This window comes from Pteropus alecto, unplaced genomic scaffold, assembly GCF_000325575.1.
Source record: "Pteropus alecto unplaced genomic scaffold, ASM32557v1 scaffold45, whole genome shotgun sequence".
NCBI lineage: Eukaryota > Metazoa > Chordata > Mammalia > Chiroptera > Pteropodidae > Pteropus > Pteropus alecto.
The window spans coordinates 10,872,230-10,889,905 of NW_006442491.1; the positions used below are offsets into that span (position 1 = coordinate 10,872,230).

Genomic DNA, 17,676 nt, shown 5'->3' on the forward strand with positions numbered 1-17,676 from the left:
CTCATCTCCAGAAGTTTGCTTACTGGGGCAGAAAACATGGCAGTCGTGTAAAATATGTCACTCGGGAGGGCAGAGCCATCAAGATACAATGTGCACACAAGGTGAAGAGAGGCCAGCAGAGGGAGAGTAACAAGAAATATGCAGAGACTAGGACCCTGATTCTCAAGGAGGCCCATGCTGGGGCTGGCATGGGCAGCCCGAAGCTGCCTCCAGGCCTTCACAAAGCCAAGGTACTCTAAGACACTCTGCTCCCTTATCACAAAGCACACTCTTCCAGGCCCGGGGGTTTGCACAGGCTTGTTTCATTCTCCAGAGCCTTTAACAGCACCAGCTTGATATAGTTCTATGTCTCTAAATAAGGCACTAAGTTCTCTGAGGCAACTTTTCAGATCCTCACCTTCTGCTCCACAGGGATTCTCATCTCGTTCATGAAGTAGCTAGACTACATCAGCTCACTTCAATGTGTTTTATGCTCCCCAGATCCCAGTTAAATTCTATACGGAACCTCAGTACATCAAACCGATGGCAGCTAAGTCACTTGCACTAGAGCAGGGGCAGAGAACTTCCAGGAAACACTGCTGGAAGCCCAGAGTGTGATGCCCTCTGGAGCCCCTGGCTCTGCGTAGGTATGTCATCCTCTGAGGGAAGAGCAGCTTTATGTGAGCCACTCCACACGCTGGCCTAAAGGAGAGAGACCAGAAGATGAGGATCAATGCTAAAGCCAGGACCAGGAAGCACAGGCAAGACAAGCCATCGATCACTGAACCCGTGGCTCCCGTGGGGGAAGCAAAGCTTCCGGTCCTGGAAGGAGGCACCAGAGGGAGGCTGAGGTACGTACACTATGGCTGACAGCTCAGCAGAAAGACAGTGACATCCCAGAGAGCACCCATGCCTCTGAATCAGCAAAACCCAAGACAAATAAAGCGCTTTTCATTTGGGATTTGGCTTAAGCATAGTGGTAAGAGAAAGAAAAGAGGAAGTACACAAGGCAAGCAGGCTGAGGTGTAGAGGCTCTGGTCCCACCCAGGCCCTCCCGGCCCAGGCCCCCACCACCCAGCTGGCCTTCCTTTTGGGGTTAACCATGATCCTTATTTGACCACAAATTTAAAAGAGAGAGAGAGAGAGAGAGAGAGAGAGAAAGAGAGAGAGAGAGAGAGAGAGAGAGAGAGAGAGAGAGAGGCTCCACATAAAGAGTTTTTGCTTAAGGACATGGATACCTAAAAGGAAGAAAGGGGGTTTAGAGAGAGAATGGCTATTAATAGTAAACTCCAGAGTTCAGACGTTGCCTGGGGATTCATTAAATGGCATGAATGACTCCCACAAACACTGGGGTTTTGAATATATTTGCATAAGTATGGTATATGATCTCTCAACATCCCTTTAGACTGAAGAATATCTTCTTCGAAGTTATGGGCTTTTGTAACAGCACCTTCTGACTTTGCTTAAATAAGTCTTCGTTTACTTGAAATATTGTTAGACTAAAAGACCATCTGCATAATTTTTTAAAAGACTATTAAGAACCCTGGTAGCTTTAAAAAGAAATTGCAATATAAGCTGCTTCATAAACCATACTGGAAGAAAAAATTAATCACAGTGATTAATATTTAGTATGATGATGAGTTTTACTGAAAATGTCTAACATTTATTAAAATGGTTAAGCATTTTACATGTATCATTTCATTTAACCCTCACAATAGCACTATGATAAAAATGCTGCAATTAATGCAGGAGATGTTAACACTGCTGATCCATGGAACACACACTGAGAACCTGTGCTTTAGAAACTACAGTCTCTTTTCTCTTAGTCTCTGAACTTTTGTACCCATTTGGCACGGTAGTAAAAAAAAAAAAGCATGTGTGCCCCATCTCACCATCAGTCCTGGTCCCTAGGCTAGGCACTACCACAGTACAAACAAAACAGCCAGAGTGAATGGTGGCCACCCCACATGGCTTTTTCTTTCTGCCAGACAAAAGATACTAGAAATGCCAAACAAATCAGCTGTTCACAGACCAAAATGTATTTCAAACTAGTTATTTTAAAGTATGCCTTCTAAATACAAAAATGTTCTAGGAATAATTTATAATACCAAAATAGGCAAACAAAATGAACAGTCTTGTTTGAACTCTCGGTCTCGGAAAAACAGTCTAGTACCTGCAAAACATGATTCAACAAAAAGAACTGCAATTAATGTCTTCAACTACTGTTGGCTTTGAAAAGGCCCACACCAGGTAAAAAGGAAGGGAAAGGGGAAGGATGTTATGATGACTCTGTGCTAAGAAGGGCAATTATCCCAGAAAGGAGTTTATATTAACACTATTTAATTAACCCTATTTAACATATGGGTACAAAGGCTCAGAAAAACGAAGTCACTTCCCAAAATGCATGTCAATGTTAAGGCTCTGACTCAAATCCAGGCTTTTGTGCCTCCAAAGCCCAAATTCTTTCTACTATATCATATACAAAAAATTTTTCAAACAAAAATTTATATAATTATAGACTTGCATGGCTATACAGGTCCTTTGTATTTGCACACTGCTCCTCCCATCAAGAGGTATTGTCTATTTCCTCTCCTCCTGGCCTTGTTGGAGACCCTGGTCTCCTTGCTGACCGAAAGAATATGGTGGAAAAAGTGTGCTGGTTCCAGACGCAGCCCGTAGGAACCCCAGCAGTTTCCACTGTTATGTTCTCCAGCGAAACCAGCCACCACGCTGTAAGAGTTCAAGCTAGACAACTGAATGACGTAACACCCTGTGAAGAGAGAAGAATCATGGTGAAGAACAGAACATGTGAGTGAAGCTTTCTTGACCCCTCCAGCCCAGTCAGGATCTGAATCACCCAAGTGAGTGACCCTGGCTAATGCCATATAAAGCAGAAAAATTGCCCAGTTGGATTTTCTGACCCACAGAATTATAAAAAGTTGGTGGCTGGTTGATTACAAAGCTACATACAGATAACTGAAGCAAAAGAGGTTAACTGACCTGCCCATAGTCAGGAACTAATAATAAGGATTAACATCTAACCCCGCTGACTTCTAGCCCTGGCCACTGGCCACGGTAGCCCATCACGTGAACTGACACACAAAAAAGGCACCCAACAGACTGACTGGCCAGTGGTTTTGCCACAACATCCCATTCAGAAACAGATCTGAACAAAATTACCGTACTCATTTGTTCATGACTCAGCTATGCAGGGCATTCTGGCATTTCTGTGTTCCACTAACCTACTGCTATTTAAAGTTTGACACATTAATTTCTCATTGCAAATCCCCCTAAGGATAGGGACAGGCCTTATCTGTGTCTCTAGTACCTAACCCAGGGCCTTGCATGCCAAGGATAAATGAAGATTTGCTAACTGACACCTCACATATGAAAAGAATTAGACTAGTCCTCACTCCAAAGAATTATGAGACCAGGGACAAATAAGACGCCAAGGCCAAGTCCCTCTAAAACTACACAAAATGTCACAGTAAATAATTACTGAGGGCCCATGACATGCATAAAATGTTATTTTCCTACTTTCATAGAATTATGTCTTTTATTATTAATCTGATACATACAAGAAACCCTGTCAAACATATAGTGCTATTAGTGAAGAAATGGATGCTCAGAGAGGTAACAGGATTCACCCAAAGTCATACAATTTTCACAAGTGAAGCCATATGAATTCAGCAAACCTGATTAAAAGTTTGATGCTAATTTAAACTTTTAGGATCCTTTCCTCAAAAACCTGATGATCTAACTTTCAAGAAGTACTATAAAAGAACCTAGAGCAACACAAATAGTGCACATAGAATCATAGAAATTTAGAACTATACATGATCTCAATACTGATCCATAAATTATACAGTTGGCCCTTGAACAACATAGGTTTAAACTTCATGGATCCACTTATACATGGATTTTTTTTTTTTTCAATAAATAGGTAGTGAATTTTCCAGGTAATGAGAACTGGGATGCTAGCCCTGGCACATGCCTTGCCAGAATCTATATGACACTACACTTCTGTGAACCAAATAGCATAATACTCTTTGTCACCTCAGATCACACTTGCAAAATACAGCATGTACCTATGTGAGTGTGTAGAGTCACTATTCAAAACTCATTACTTGATGTTTCTAAGTCTTAAAATCAGAATGTTGTCACATGCTACTCATAAGCAATGAAGTGATATATACATACAGTGGTCTAGTTTCCTATATTACTCAATCACGGATATTCCAAGAGGTTACTACCAGAGAAGCATTTAAAGGACAATAAGTAGATGCTGCATCTTTTTACATTATTTGGCTAATAACTGAATTGCTATGCACACAGGCTATTTCAGTGGAATGTCATTTCCACAGAATTCCAGGGATTATAGAATGCAAGAACATTCTGTCAGTCCCCACCCCACCTCTGATTCCTTAACCAAGCATCCCTCAAACTAACAATAATGATAACAATAAGGAGGAAAAGCAGTAACTGTAATAACAACAAGATGGCAAGGACTTCATTCCAGTCCCAATGGATCCCCTCCAGCCTTTATTGCTAGGACCAGGGCCAGGCTAGGATCCCAAAGCTTTCCAAGGAAAAAGGAGCTCTTCACTCTCAGCCTATCACTTCCGGGCCCTGAATTTATAAAGGCAGCACGCCAGAGGCAGTCTCTTGTCACTCTGAGAATGCCTTCTCTCAGCCACTTTGGATAGTTTGGTTTTTGTGATTGTTTCCTCCTGCTGCAGTTAATGGTATTGTTTCCTGGTGAAGAGAACTGTGAGACGGAGAAATGTAAATACCCACAGGCAGAACAGGCTGTGGATAAGAGCGTGCACACAACTCCCAAGCAAACAAACACAGGCATTTAGGATGTCATGATAATTTACGAATGAGCCAGCGATTTTGAAAGCACTTTATTTGCTGTGCTTCCTTAGATCACGATGACTGCAGTCACGTTACAAAACATGGAACAATGATGCCCTCTACAGCCCTCAAAGAGAATCCAAGGAACTTACTGAGCTCTCACAGCTGTGAGAGATCCTGAGTCTACTCTTCTACTAAGAATTATTTTTTATACTAGAATAAATAATGTACGAAGCACATGCTTTGTATGTATGTTGGGGGGGGAAGTATCAAGATTTAACGTTAAGGTGTTAATTAACATAAAATATAATAATGTCCAAGTAATTAACATTATCATCCTGAAATAATTTCCTTCCCTAACGGACACACAGAAGCAAACATTACACCTTGCCATTCTGGCTATTAACAGAAGCTGTTTTTAAAAGAATTACTTAAAATTTTTCAAAGTGGAACTGCAGACTCCTAAAAGGAAAAATAAGTTGAGCTGAAATTTTTTTAAGAAAAGAAATATACCACAAATTGAAGATTACAACATTCTTTGTCTGGAACTGAAAAAAAAAGAGAAGTAAGAAATAACTCCAAGCCTGAGTGACTTCCCTGTTCTCCATGAGCCATGAGGGAAGAAACTTCTCATCTCTGTAATAAGGATAGTAAGGGGTACTGGGTACCTCAGAAATGCTCCAGATGACTCAGGCCTCTGTGGATACCAAATAAGCAGAGCACACAGGTCCTTCTTCTCCGAGAATGTGGCTGGGATAGTATTTTGTAAAAGCGTATATATAAAAAACATGACAACATAAGCTGCATATGGTGGTCAAAGGAACAAAGCGAGAGGGTCATCAGTGTGAGAAAAGTTTGGCTTGTGTGTCAAAGGAAAAGCACCTCATTGGTCAAGCCTGGACAAAATTGATGGGCAAAGACTAAGGAAGAAAAGGTGAGAGAGGTCACAGGAAGAGAGAAAACTACAGGCCAGGTCATTGCAGGAAAGGCAAACGCATCAGTTTTATAGGAATAGACAGACCATGTTCCCAAGTTCCAACATGAAAACATGGGTCAAAGTTAAAGAGGAAGGGGAGAATGGTTACCAGAATGCCTTAAATCTAGCTGGAGAGTTTTACATTACATCTGGTCAAACTAAAGGAATTGCTCTGATTTATCAAGCAAGGAAGTAACGATGAAAATGGTGTTATCCCGGAACTTGCCGAGATGAACTAGACAGGACAAGAAAGGCAGAGATTAATGCAGAAATACAAATAAAAATAATAAAGGCTGAATTTGTAAGAAGAGAAGAGAGAAGCAGCAAGTCCAAGATACTCTACAGAGTGGACGCATTAAATAGGTATTACAAATAAAGTACAGAGACATCATAATTTAGTGAGCCCAGGAAGTATGAGGGTAGTTTAAAGCATAAGCCAGTATAAGAGAAAACTATGACAAACTGAATTCTTAGTCTGACGTTTTAGGGATCAATCTAGGCAGAGACTTCATGGTGGCAGGTGACGAGTTAAAACTGAAAAGATGATGAGAGGCCAGGGCTGTACTTAAACACTTTCTAATCGTCTAAAAAAAAGAACAGATGAGCTTATACACACAGGAAAGAACTAGGAAAATGAAGTCCAGAAAACTGGGGGTCTGGCCAGAAAGGCAGAGAGAACACTTGAAAAAGAAGTTTCATTTAGATCAAGTAAGAAGTCTGTTTCAAAGTCATCAACACTCAGAGCAAATGCCCTATTGAGTGAGAAGGTACCTAAAAGCTTTAAGCCTGAGGCAGAATCAATTGGGTAACCACTGGTGAACTTTTATGAATTTTATTTTGATTCTACCAAGTAATCAGCACATATTTAGTTCAACAGTTTGGGTCATGCACAAATGTAATAGAAGAGATAACATCCAATGGGAAAAAAACAGCAGCCTACTGTAGTTTGAGCATGTCATCAACAACTAGGTAAACTCTTACTGATCCTACATGTCCTTAAAATTTAAAGCTCCCCAAGGGACAGAATTAAGAAGGAATTGGAATATGAAGAGTTTAATTACTGGGAAAAGAAATATAGAGGTACTTCTTTCACTTTGAAAAATTTCACAAAGATAAATGCCTTTGTAAAAACATTCTTAGGGATAAAGGTTGCACACTCATCAAATTCATTTCTAGTGAAAAAAAAATAGTAACCACGTAAAACTTCTGTGATTTATTCTGTTATGACACTTCAGTTTAATGAGTGCTTAAAACCCAGTAGAAAGTCATTACTCAGAACTCAACTGATATGAATATACTTGCATAAAATCTTTTTTTTTCAGTGTAATACACAAAATCAGTGCATCTATTTTCAAATGAGCACTGATGACAACGTCAGTACCACATTCCCCTTTAGGTAACTGAAAACCTATGTCAGAGAAGTGAAGTTATTCACTGAGGCAAAACAGCAAAGACAAAAGCCCATTCGCTATTCAACTTTCTTTTCGTGGAAGTTCAAAGTGTTGCTCTTCACTTTTACTTTTACTATAAAGGGGAAATTACTGTCAATTCTTGGGCATATTTCTCTTTTTGTGGTATTCTAAGGAATGCAAAGACTAAGGTTAACTGAAATTCAGAGCAGAACATAAAACTATAATTGCTACAAAGTAGTGGAAAGAAAAATATAAATAGTAAAGATTCAGGGAGATTTAAAAAAAAAAAGTAAAATCACTCCTCCCCTCATTAACATGAATAAAATCCTAAACCTGTTGTTTTAGATTTAGAAAATGACTCACCCTTCCTACCCCAAAAGTTCAGCTCCCCACCCCACCTTCACTCCCCAACCCCCTACTCTAAAAAGTAGACAACTATCAACAGCAGAAGTTAAAGCTTTAAGTCTCCTGAAATGGGTGGGAAGGAGGAGGATGGGGTCATCACACATTCCCTGTGGAAGAAGACAAAGCCAGATCTACATTCCAGGGAAATCTGGCTGGTCCGAGTTTTTCCTTAAATACAGATTAGCCTGTCACCAAGCCAAGCTCTGTAACCTTCCCAGGCTGCCACATCTCGGGAAGCCAGGAATCCTTTCTAATTAATCAAGCCCTCCCAGCAAAAATTTTCCCACCCACAATAAAGTGGGCTAGAGGGAAGGGCAGCAACAGAGCAAGCTTTATAGCCAAAAGAATTCTAGACTTCAGTGTAATACCTAACTAATCCAAGAAAACAGATGCAGGAAGCAAAGGACATGATCTACAAGCAAAGACAATGAGGTAGGAACCGTTCATATTACTGCTTCGATGGAACCCAAGTTGAAAATTTTAAATTGAAACTTGGCAACATTATATACTTCTTAAAATACCTTTAAAGCAGAGGATGGACCCATAAACTTTTCAGACACCATGCATATTATTTGACGTGACAGTAATTTATTATTCAAATTTATTTTATTTTCACTAAAGCTTTGTGTTTTAATGAATAAAAGTTCATGGTTAATACCATTATATGTCTATGTGTATTTCTTGCTTCCATTTGCAAAGGAAACAGCCTTGCCTTGACCTTGCTAATTTACCCACCCTTACAGCCAGTTTACCCCAAGATAACTGCATGGAAAATTTACTCTGACAAGGTAGATGTACGGAAGGATGCAAATTTAGACTCTTGTGATATCCAATAACTCTGCTACTAGCCATGTGTGCCTACTGAGCACTTGAAATGTGGCCAGTAGGAACTGAGATATGTTTTAAGAGATATATTTATATTCCTAAATCAGCATTTATAAATATATAAATGTTCCAGACTTTTCAGGCAATGAGGTCTTTGTTGCAACTATTCAACTCTGCCGCTGTAGCATAAAAGTAGCCAGAGACAATATCTAAACAAATAGGAACGGCTATGTTCCAATAAAACTTTATTTACAAAACAAGAAGTTGACCCTTGGCCCCTAAAAAATTTATCATTAATCTTTTTTAATTTTAAAACACTAAGGTGTATGCAAAGCTAAAATTAAGATCACTAAGGAGACTTGAGGAGACATGTGTCCGCTGTCACCACTACTTTAAACCGAGAAAGGAATCACTAATGTATAAGACATAGCTTCCTACCACAGGCTTCAGTGGCCCAGAAGTCAAGGGACCCTGAAAGCTGTGGTTCCAAGGACTCTCTCATCTCACCCACTGCTGCCATTTTCTGGAATTCTGGCCTTAGAGTTTAAGGCTAGGGTGTAGATAGTTAAAAAAAAAAAAAAAAAAGCCCTGTCTTCATTTGAAGAAGGATAAACTGTTCGCTGCTTGCATTGATAATTAATGTCATTCCATGGAAAGTCAGAAATAAACAACTGAGATGCAAATGGCAAACTACTGTGTGTTCATTTCGTTTTCTGTTACTTTGGAAACGGTGCTATAGCCAAGTATTTTTCAATGCAGAGAGTCAAAAGTAGATGCATCTATATGAAAATTCGCATAAGTTAATTTCTTTAAAAATTTATTTATCCTCTTAATTTTTTTTATCATAGTAATAATGTATATATACAAATTAAAATGACATCAAAAACAGGCCTCTTCTGCACCATCCTGCTACCACCCTATCTCAACCCTCACTCTCCAGGAGCAACCACACTGAGAACTTTAGCTATTTGATCTGGTATTCACCATCATATTGCCAAATACTGTTTATACTATAATTTCTTATTATTTGTTTTACACGCTTTCTATTGAAAATGAAGAAATGCTTACAACCCAGCCTCCCACACATCTCCTTCCCAGTCTTCCAAACTTTAGAGTTAATGGTATATAAAATGTACTCTTTGTTCAAAGCAGAGCCATGTAGTACACTATGCTTACTCTCCCACCTTGCACAATCTTTTCTTCAGTTCTTCTTTTATTTAATTTCCTATATTACTATCACTAAATTATTCCCACATTCTCTGACAGACCTAAAAAACAAAGACAAAAACAAAAAACAAAAAAACTCTCAATACATAAGGTATTTTATTCGTTTCATTTTTTGATGGAGACATCTTTCATGGAACCCTCTGTCCTGTTCCAGTCAGACTCGTTGCTTTCTAGGCAGCTGATCATCATGGGATTTGCTTAGGCCCTCACCTGTTAAATTCCCTATTTCCCAGATCTCATATCTCCCTCTTTCTCTGTTTATCCCCTCACGCTAGAAAACCACCTCCTTCCTACAACAGAATACATTAGAAAGAAATTGTTTTTAGACTTTGCATCTCTGAAAACGTCTCTATTCTACCTTAACATGTGATTGAAAGCTGAGCTGTGAAGAGAGTTATGGGTTAGAAATCATTATACTTAGAATATTGAGAGACTTGTTTCACTGTCCCCAGATGTTGCTGCTGAGAAGGCTGTGCTGAGTTTGATACTCTGTATGTGATGTTTTTCTCTTAGGATCTGCTCTGCATTCTCAGTGTTCTGAAATTTTAGGATGATGTGACTTGGTACAACTCTTTTTCACTGATTTTGTTGAGTACCCACTCAAAGCAACTTTCAAAGAGAAACTCTGTCCATCATTTCTAGTAAATTTCACTGTATTATTTTTTCTTGATTTTCCTCTCCATCAATTTCTTTATTTTCCTTTCTAGAACTCCAATTTTTTCATACCTTATAATTTTCTTGTGCTTTCTCCTCAATTTTTTTATTCTATAATCTTTTTGCTCTACTTTCTGGGCAGTATACCTCAATCACCTTCCCATACTTCACTGAATTATTTCTATTAAGCATTTTTAATTTACAGGAGCTCTTTCCTATTCTCAGGAATTTCCCTTGTTTACAAAATCCTGATCTTGTTATGTGTCTATAATAGCTTCCTTTTTTGTTTGTTCGTTTGTTTGTTTGTTTTTTCAGCTTTATTGCACTATAACAATTAGTTGCTCGTATTAATGATGGGTGTTTTTAAAAGTCTTCTTTTGCTCCCTAGAATCTCTCTGACTCTGCATTTGTGCATTTACTTTTTTCTCTCTCTATTTCTCAAGTTTTCTATGCTGTTTGAAAACTTCTTGTACATGAGTGGGACTTAATGACTTGTTAGAGTTTGGAATCCAGTGAGGACTCACATATTTGGTTAGGGATCTCAAATACAGGCTCTACTAATATCAGACAGAGTTCAGGTTAAGAAGTATGACTAGACATGTTATAATGACTAAGGATTCAATTCAAAAGAAAGAGTAATCATAATTTGTACATACCTATTAACCTAGCCTCAAGATATACAAAGCAAATATCAATGAAAGGACAAATCTAAAATCATAGCTGGAGATTTTAATATATCTCTCTTGACTGATAGAACAAGTGAACAAAAATATTAGTAAATACACATAAGATTTTTACAACACAATTAACAAATGACCTAAGTGACACAGAGTTCAATGAACCTGAAAACTAACATTTTTCAACCACTTATGGAACATTTACCAAAATAGAAGAATTATGCTAAACACCAATAACAAAATAATGACTAGAAAATTCCCAAATACTTAGAAACTATATAATAAACATTTAAATAACCCATTGATCAAAAATGAAATCACAATAAAAATTAGAAAACATTTTTATTTTAAAAATGAAGTCCCTACTTTAACTGTATCTCCATTAAAACAAGAGAGGTACAATATAAGCAAAAATGCTTAGGGAGAAGTTTATAGTTTTAAGTGTTGCATTAGACAAGAAAGGTTCAAAATCAATGATTTAAGCTTCTGCCTTAAGAAGCTGAAAAAAAGAAGAGCAAATTTGCATATAGAAAGCAGAAGGAAAGAAATAATAAAGATAAGAAATCAATAAGAAAACAAATTTACTACAGGAAAAAAAATCAGAGTCAGAAGTTCGTTCTTGGGAAAGACTAGTAAATTAATAAACCCCTAACAGTCTAATCAATAATCACTTCTTTGAAAATGCAAATCAAAACCACAATGTGATACCACCTGTCAGCATAGCTATTAGCAAAAAGACAAAAGACAACAAATGCTGGTAAGGATGTGGAGAAAAGGGAACCCTGGTTAGTGCGGGGTTGGAGAGAATGTAAATATGGCACAGCCACTATAGAAAACAGTATGGCAGTTCCTCAAAAACTTAAAAATAAAACTACCATATGATCTAGCAATCTCATTTCTGTCTATAATCCAAAGGAGATAATTATTACTATTTTAAAGAGATACCTGCACTCATGTTCATTGCAGCATTATTCACAATAGCCAAGACATGGCAACAACCTAAGTGTCTATCGATGGATGAATAAAAAAAATGTCATATATATACAGAGTGGAATTTTATCCAGCCAAAAAAAAAAAAAGAAGAAGAAAATTCTGCCTTTTACCACAACATGGACAGACTTTGAGGGCATTATACTAAGTGAAAAAAGTCAGACAGTAAGAAAGACAAATACTGTATGATCTCACATACATGGAATCTAAAAACATTGAACTCATAGAAACAGAGTAGAATGGTGGTTGGCAGGGGCTAAGCAGGGGGGATCTTGATCTAAGGATACAAACCTCCAGTTATAGGATAAATAAGCTTCAAGGATCTAAATGTATAGCATGGTGACTAGAGTTAACATACTGTATTGTATACATGAAAATTGCTATGAAGAGTAGATCTTTAATGTTCTCAACATAACAACAACAAAATGGTAATTATGTAAGGCGAAGGATGTGTTAATCTCATTGTGGTAAACATTTCGCCATATGTGTTTATCAAATCATCACATCGTTTACCTTGAACTTACATAATGTTATATGACAATTAAATCTCAACAAAGTTTGGGGGAAATAATTATCCCTTCAGAAGGTTCAAGCCTGGCTATCAGAATATTTGAGAGACAGGATAGCTGAGAGCTGGTATCCTAACACCCAAAAGAGAAAAGGGAGTTGGAAATGAACTTATTCCAGCTAAGTCCAGAGTTGGGAAAACTTCAACTTTCACTTCTCTATATAATGCTTGACATACAAATAAAACTTTGATTTGTAGCTATCCTCCTATAATTCTCTCCAGTTCATATGGGTTAGTTTGTCCATAATTTCTTAGAGCTGGAACTACTTAATAGAGCATTTTCCTTCATTCTCTTGAGAAACTGCAGGTTTCATGAAAATGCAACTAAAAAAGAAATCTCTGCTCGCTGACCAAGGAAACAACATGGAAGCCTGGCATCTATCCAGGGTCTTGGGAGAAAAGAGAGGAAAAGAGAACAGCTAGGAAAATACTGGAAAATACTAAAAACACCAACCTTGTGCCAGACTCTGTTGTGCGTTGCAAAGTTATACTATCTACAAGGTGGTGGAATCCCAAACCATGAAAATAATATAAAACCTCGTCCAAAATCACTGAAATGCCAATGGCTCCAGCAGAAGTAAACTTGAAACTGCTCAACTGCTCTATGGGGTTCACAGGTCTTTCCATCCGTGTGTGTGTGTGTGTGTGTGTGTGTGTGTGTGTGATGTGATTGAAAATGAGAGCACAATTAAAAATTATACACATAAACAATCCAGCAATTTCGATGATCAATATATGCCACACTTAGTAAATACTAGTGGAAATAATAGAACAAACTAAAACAGATTAAGAAATAAATTAAAATTATGAAGGAGATAAAAGGAGGAAATGGAAACATGTTTTAAAAAAATAGGACAAGTATATAAAAAAAGAACTGGTAGAATTTGAATTAAAAAAACTCAAATTCTGAAATGAAAAATGCAGTCACTAAAAATAAACAAGTTAAAGAGTAGATTAAATGCATATTAAACATCAGATTAAATACAGATGAGAAGATTTTAATGAACTGAAAGAGGTCTGATAAAAAGCACCCTTAATGCAACGAAGAGACATAAAGAGAAGAGAAATAGGAAGAGGCAAGTGGCCAAGCAGCACTCATACAAGCCTACTGGAGCAGTGTTCATCAGAAAAGGCACATGGTGACAGCATCAGTAGCAGATGTGCATGCCCCTGCTAACCATGACACTCTATGGCAGGGAACAGCAGTCTGGCAAGGTGGGATGTCAGACATTCAGAATGGGATTGCGGGGCTTTTGAGCTTCATGATTAGGGAGCACTGGCCCCCTGCCAGTGTGATGCGAGGCAGAAACACAAACACAACATAATGTGTAGAATCTTCTATATAACGTATCAGAACTTTGTCTCTATTCCTAACCTGCTAGCTTGATACTCATGGTTGACATAACTCCTCTGACTGCCATAATCTGAGAGCTAGGTTCCAAAGCCTTGCTGGTCACCTGTGAGATGGGGAAGTTGCCACATCATTGTGTGTGACCTGGAAGTCAACAGACCCATCTATAGCATAATTAGGAGCTAATGTCCAAGCTTTGTGGTTTACCAAAATTGTCTGCCCTCTAGGCCACAACCAGTTTTGGTGGAGCTTTGCAAGAGGCCCAGTCAGACAGCCTGCAAGGGCTCAGTTTTGGACAAACCAATAGCCAAGACATGGCAACAACCATCGCACTCCAGCACATAAGAAACTATTATATGAAACTATTCAACAAATTTGATATAAGAGTTCCAATTTCTACATGGCTAAAATTGAGATTATACAGGGAAAAGAATAAAGAGCAGTACCTGAAAACGATGGAGATCTTCCAAAATTGATGAAAGACTTGAATCTTCCAAATGAAGATGTATATTATCCCAAGTCAGATAAGTAAATACAAATCTATATCTTGAGATTTAATTGTGAAATTGCAGAACATCACACAAATAAAATCTTAAGAACAACTAGAGAGAAAAGACAGATAACCAAGAAAGGAATCACAACGCAGCTGACAGCAGACTTCTCCGGTAACTAGTCTCCATAGATGCACCCTGACAATTCTTCCCTTTTCTGTAAGCACAAGCCGCTTCTCCTATCAAGAGCTGCAGCTTCCCTGGGGCTGGCCCTTAGAATGCTCTGACCAATGGAATGCAGCAGAAATGGCATCTGAGACTTTGGATGCCTTCAGAGGACTGACAAAGTAGAATTCTTCTTGTGACTCTTGCTCTAGGACACTAGACCTCAAACCTCAGCCGCCATGTTAGGAAAAGCCCAAGCTACACAGAGTAGCCACATAAATGAGAACTTGAAGGGCAACAATTAACAGTCCCAGGTGTGATTTAAACCACAGCCAGTATCAACTGACAGCCATGAGAGCAGTTATCTTTGATGTTCTAGCTAAATTGATTCCCCAGATAACTGCAGCCCCAGCCAATATCAAAAGGAAAAACCACCCAACTGATGCAAGGCAACCTACAGAATCATGAGAAAGAAAAACATGTTTTAAGCCATTAAATTTGAATGTTTTTAAGCATCAACTGATAATTAAATATTTCTTAGTTGCATTAACATATTCCAGAAGACAATAAACCAAACCTCTAAAGTACTGAGGAAAAATAATGCTCAACCTGGAATTCTAAAACAAACATCTTCCTAGAGTAAGACCAAAATACATTTAGGCAAATAGTGAAAGTTCACAACTTATTCTCTCACAGAAAGAAATACTACAGAACATATAGATATAAAAATACTTGTAAGCAATCAAATTTATAAATATGTTGTAAATCTAAATAAGCAATGGCATGCTAAAAAGACATAACTACAATATTAAGTAATATCTGATCTGGTTAAATAAGTTGTCAATTTTGGTGTTTTGAATTAATACTTAACATAACACTAGCATAGAGAAAATGTTCTAAAGAACAGCCAACATATATGAAAGCATCTCCTAAACCTTGCACTCACTATCAATTCTTCCAGTCTCCTTCCCTCAGACATGATCTTCTCACATCTCCACACCTGAGAGAGTCCTGGCCCCAACCATCAAGGGATAAAGAGTCACTTGTAAGAAGAAAGCAAGAAGTCAGCCAGGCAGAAGAACTCTCTCCTGGCATTCAGCAGGTTCAACAATTGATGCTATTTATTTTTATCTGCTTTGTTGGAATCAAAAACGATGTCATGGAAATGCCATGTGAATGATAATTTTTAAAATTCAGGACCAAGCTATGACCAAAAGGCATCTTACAAAAGACCTGAAGCAAGAAACTGCCATAACTCTTATATGAACTATTAATTTTCTCCCCATCTCATTCTTAACACGCAAATTTTCAATTGCCTAAAGTTTTCAGTTGAGTACCAAATTTAGAGAAGTTCAGAGCTTCTATTTTCAATTAACACAGAACTCAGTTATATTAGAAAGTGATTAATCATTTTAACCCTTTCCCCATTTAGAAAAAAAAAAGTGCAGCTTGCTGCCAGAGTTAATTTAACATCACACATAGGAATGCTACATTTTCTAGTATTTTACATTTTCAGTGATCAAGAATTACTGTATTTTGTAATTGGAAATACCATAATCAGAATGCTATAAATAGAATGATGTCATTTGTTTCCAAAGACTATCGATATACTAGAGCGATGCAAAAATAATAATGAAAGTGAGGTATTTCATGGCAAACGTTGGGGGTAAGGTGAGGACTGCAATCCAGGAGTTATTTCGGGGTAAACACTGTAGCCGCAAGCGCCACCAGCAAGTATTATTGGGGCAAACGGGAAATGAGTTATAGAAGGGTATTAAGCGTTACTTACTTTAACAGCAAATTTCTTTGATGCCATGGCTTACCGAGTCCAGAGTAATTACAGACCTTTAATGGAAGAAATAAGAAAATTATAAGTAGGTATCCCAAACTCTCTATCTGAATATTATATGAGAAAGGTTGACTGAATAATAAAATATCAATAGGTATTTGCAAGATGAATGTTGACTTATAACTGGTCTTAACAAAAATAAATTGAATTAGTAATTTTAAAACTTCTCACAAAGCATGGGCCCAGATGTATTTTACCAAATGTTTAATGAAGAATCAATACCAATTCTTTGCAAACTCTTTAGAAAAACAGAAGCATAAGAGAACTTCTCAAACATTTTAAGAGGCCAGTATTATCCTGATAGCAATACCAGACATCACAAGAAAACTATACACCAATATACATTATGAATAAAGACACAAAACTCAATGAAATACTACTAACCAAATCTAGCAATATATTTAAAAAATTATATGCCATGACCAAGTTGGATTTATCCCTGGAGTATAAGGTTGGTTTAACATCTGAAAATTAATCAGTATAATACACTATATTAAGATTGAAAGAAAAAAAATGATCATCTCGAATTTTAAAAAAATTAACAAAATCCATCTTTGATTAAAAAAAAAAAATCCAATGCACTAGGAATAAACATCCTCAACTTGATGAAAAGCATCTATGAAAAAACCACAGCTGAAACCATAGTTAATGGGTGAAAGACTCAATGCTTTCTCCTCTAAGGTGAGGAAAAGACAGAGAGATCTTCACTTGCCATTTCTATTCAATGTGGTATTAGAGGTTCTAGCCAGGGCAATTAGGCAAGAAAAAGAAATAAAAGGCATCCAGATTGGGAAAGAAGAGGTAAAACTATATATATTAACACATGGCATGCTCTTATACATAGAAAATCCTAAAGAATAAAAAATAAATAAACTATAGAATAAACAAGTCTGGCAAGGTTGCAAGATACAACATCAATATTAAAAAATCAACTATATTTCTATATACCAGCAATAAATAATCCTGAAATTAAATTAAGAAAACAATTCCATTTATAATAGTATCAAAAAGAATACTTTGAAAAAAATTTAAGGAAGAACAAAATTTGTACATCAAAAACCATGAAATATTATTGAAAGAAATTAAAGACAGGTAAATAGATAGACATCCCATGTTCATGAATTGGAAGACTGAATATTCCTCAAATGGATCTACAGATTCAATACAATATCAAAATCCCAGTAGACTTCTTTATAGAAAATGAAAAGCTTATTTAAAAAAAAGAAAATGAAAAACTTACCCTAAAATTG

At 37.2% G+C, this 17,676-nt stretch overlaps 1 protein-coding gene across 1 annotated transcript in view; it reads right to left on the reverse strand.

Moving 5' to 3' along the window:
- SLX4IP (SLX4 interacting protein) overlaps nt 1-17,676 on the reverse strand; it is a 171,646-nt gene that overhangs the window by 138,497 nt on the left and 15,473 nt on the right. Inside the window, exon 2 of the mRNA XM_015597034.2 lies at nt 16,367-16,422. Within this exon, the coding sequence (XP_015452520.1) occupies nt 16,367-16,393 (27 nt within the window). The 5' untranslated portion in view covers nt 16,394-16,422. The remainder of the gene's footprint in view (nt 1-16,366; nt 16,423-17,676) is intronic.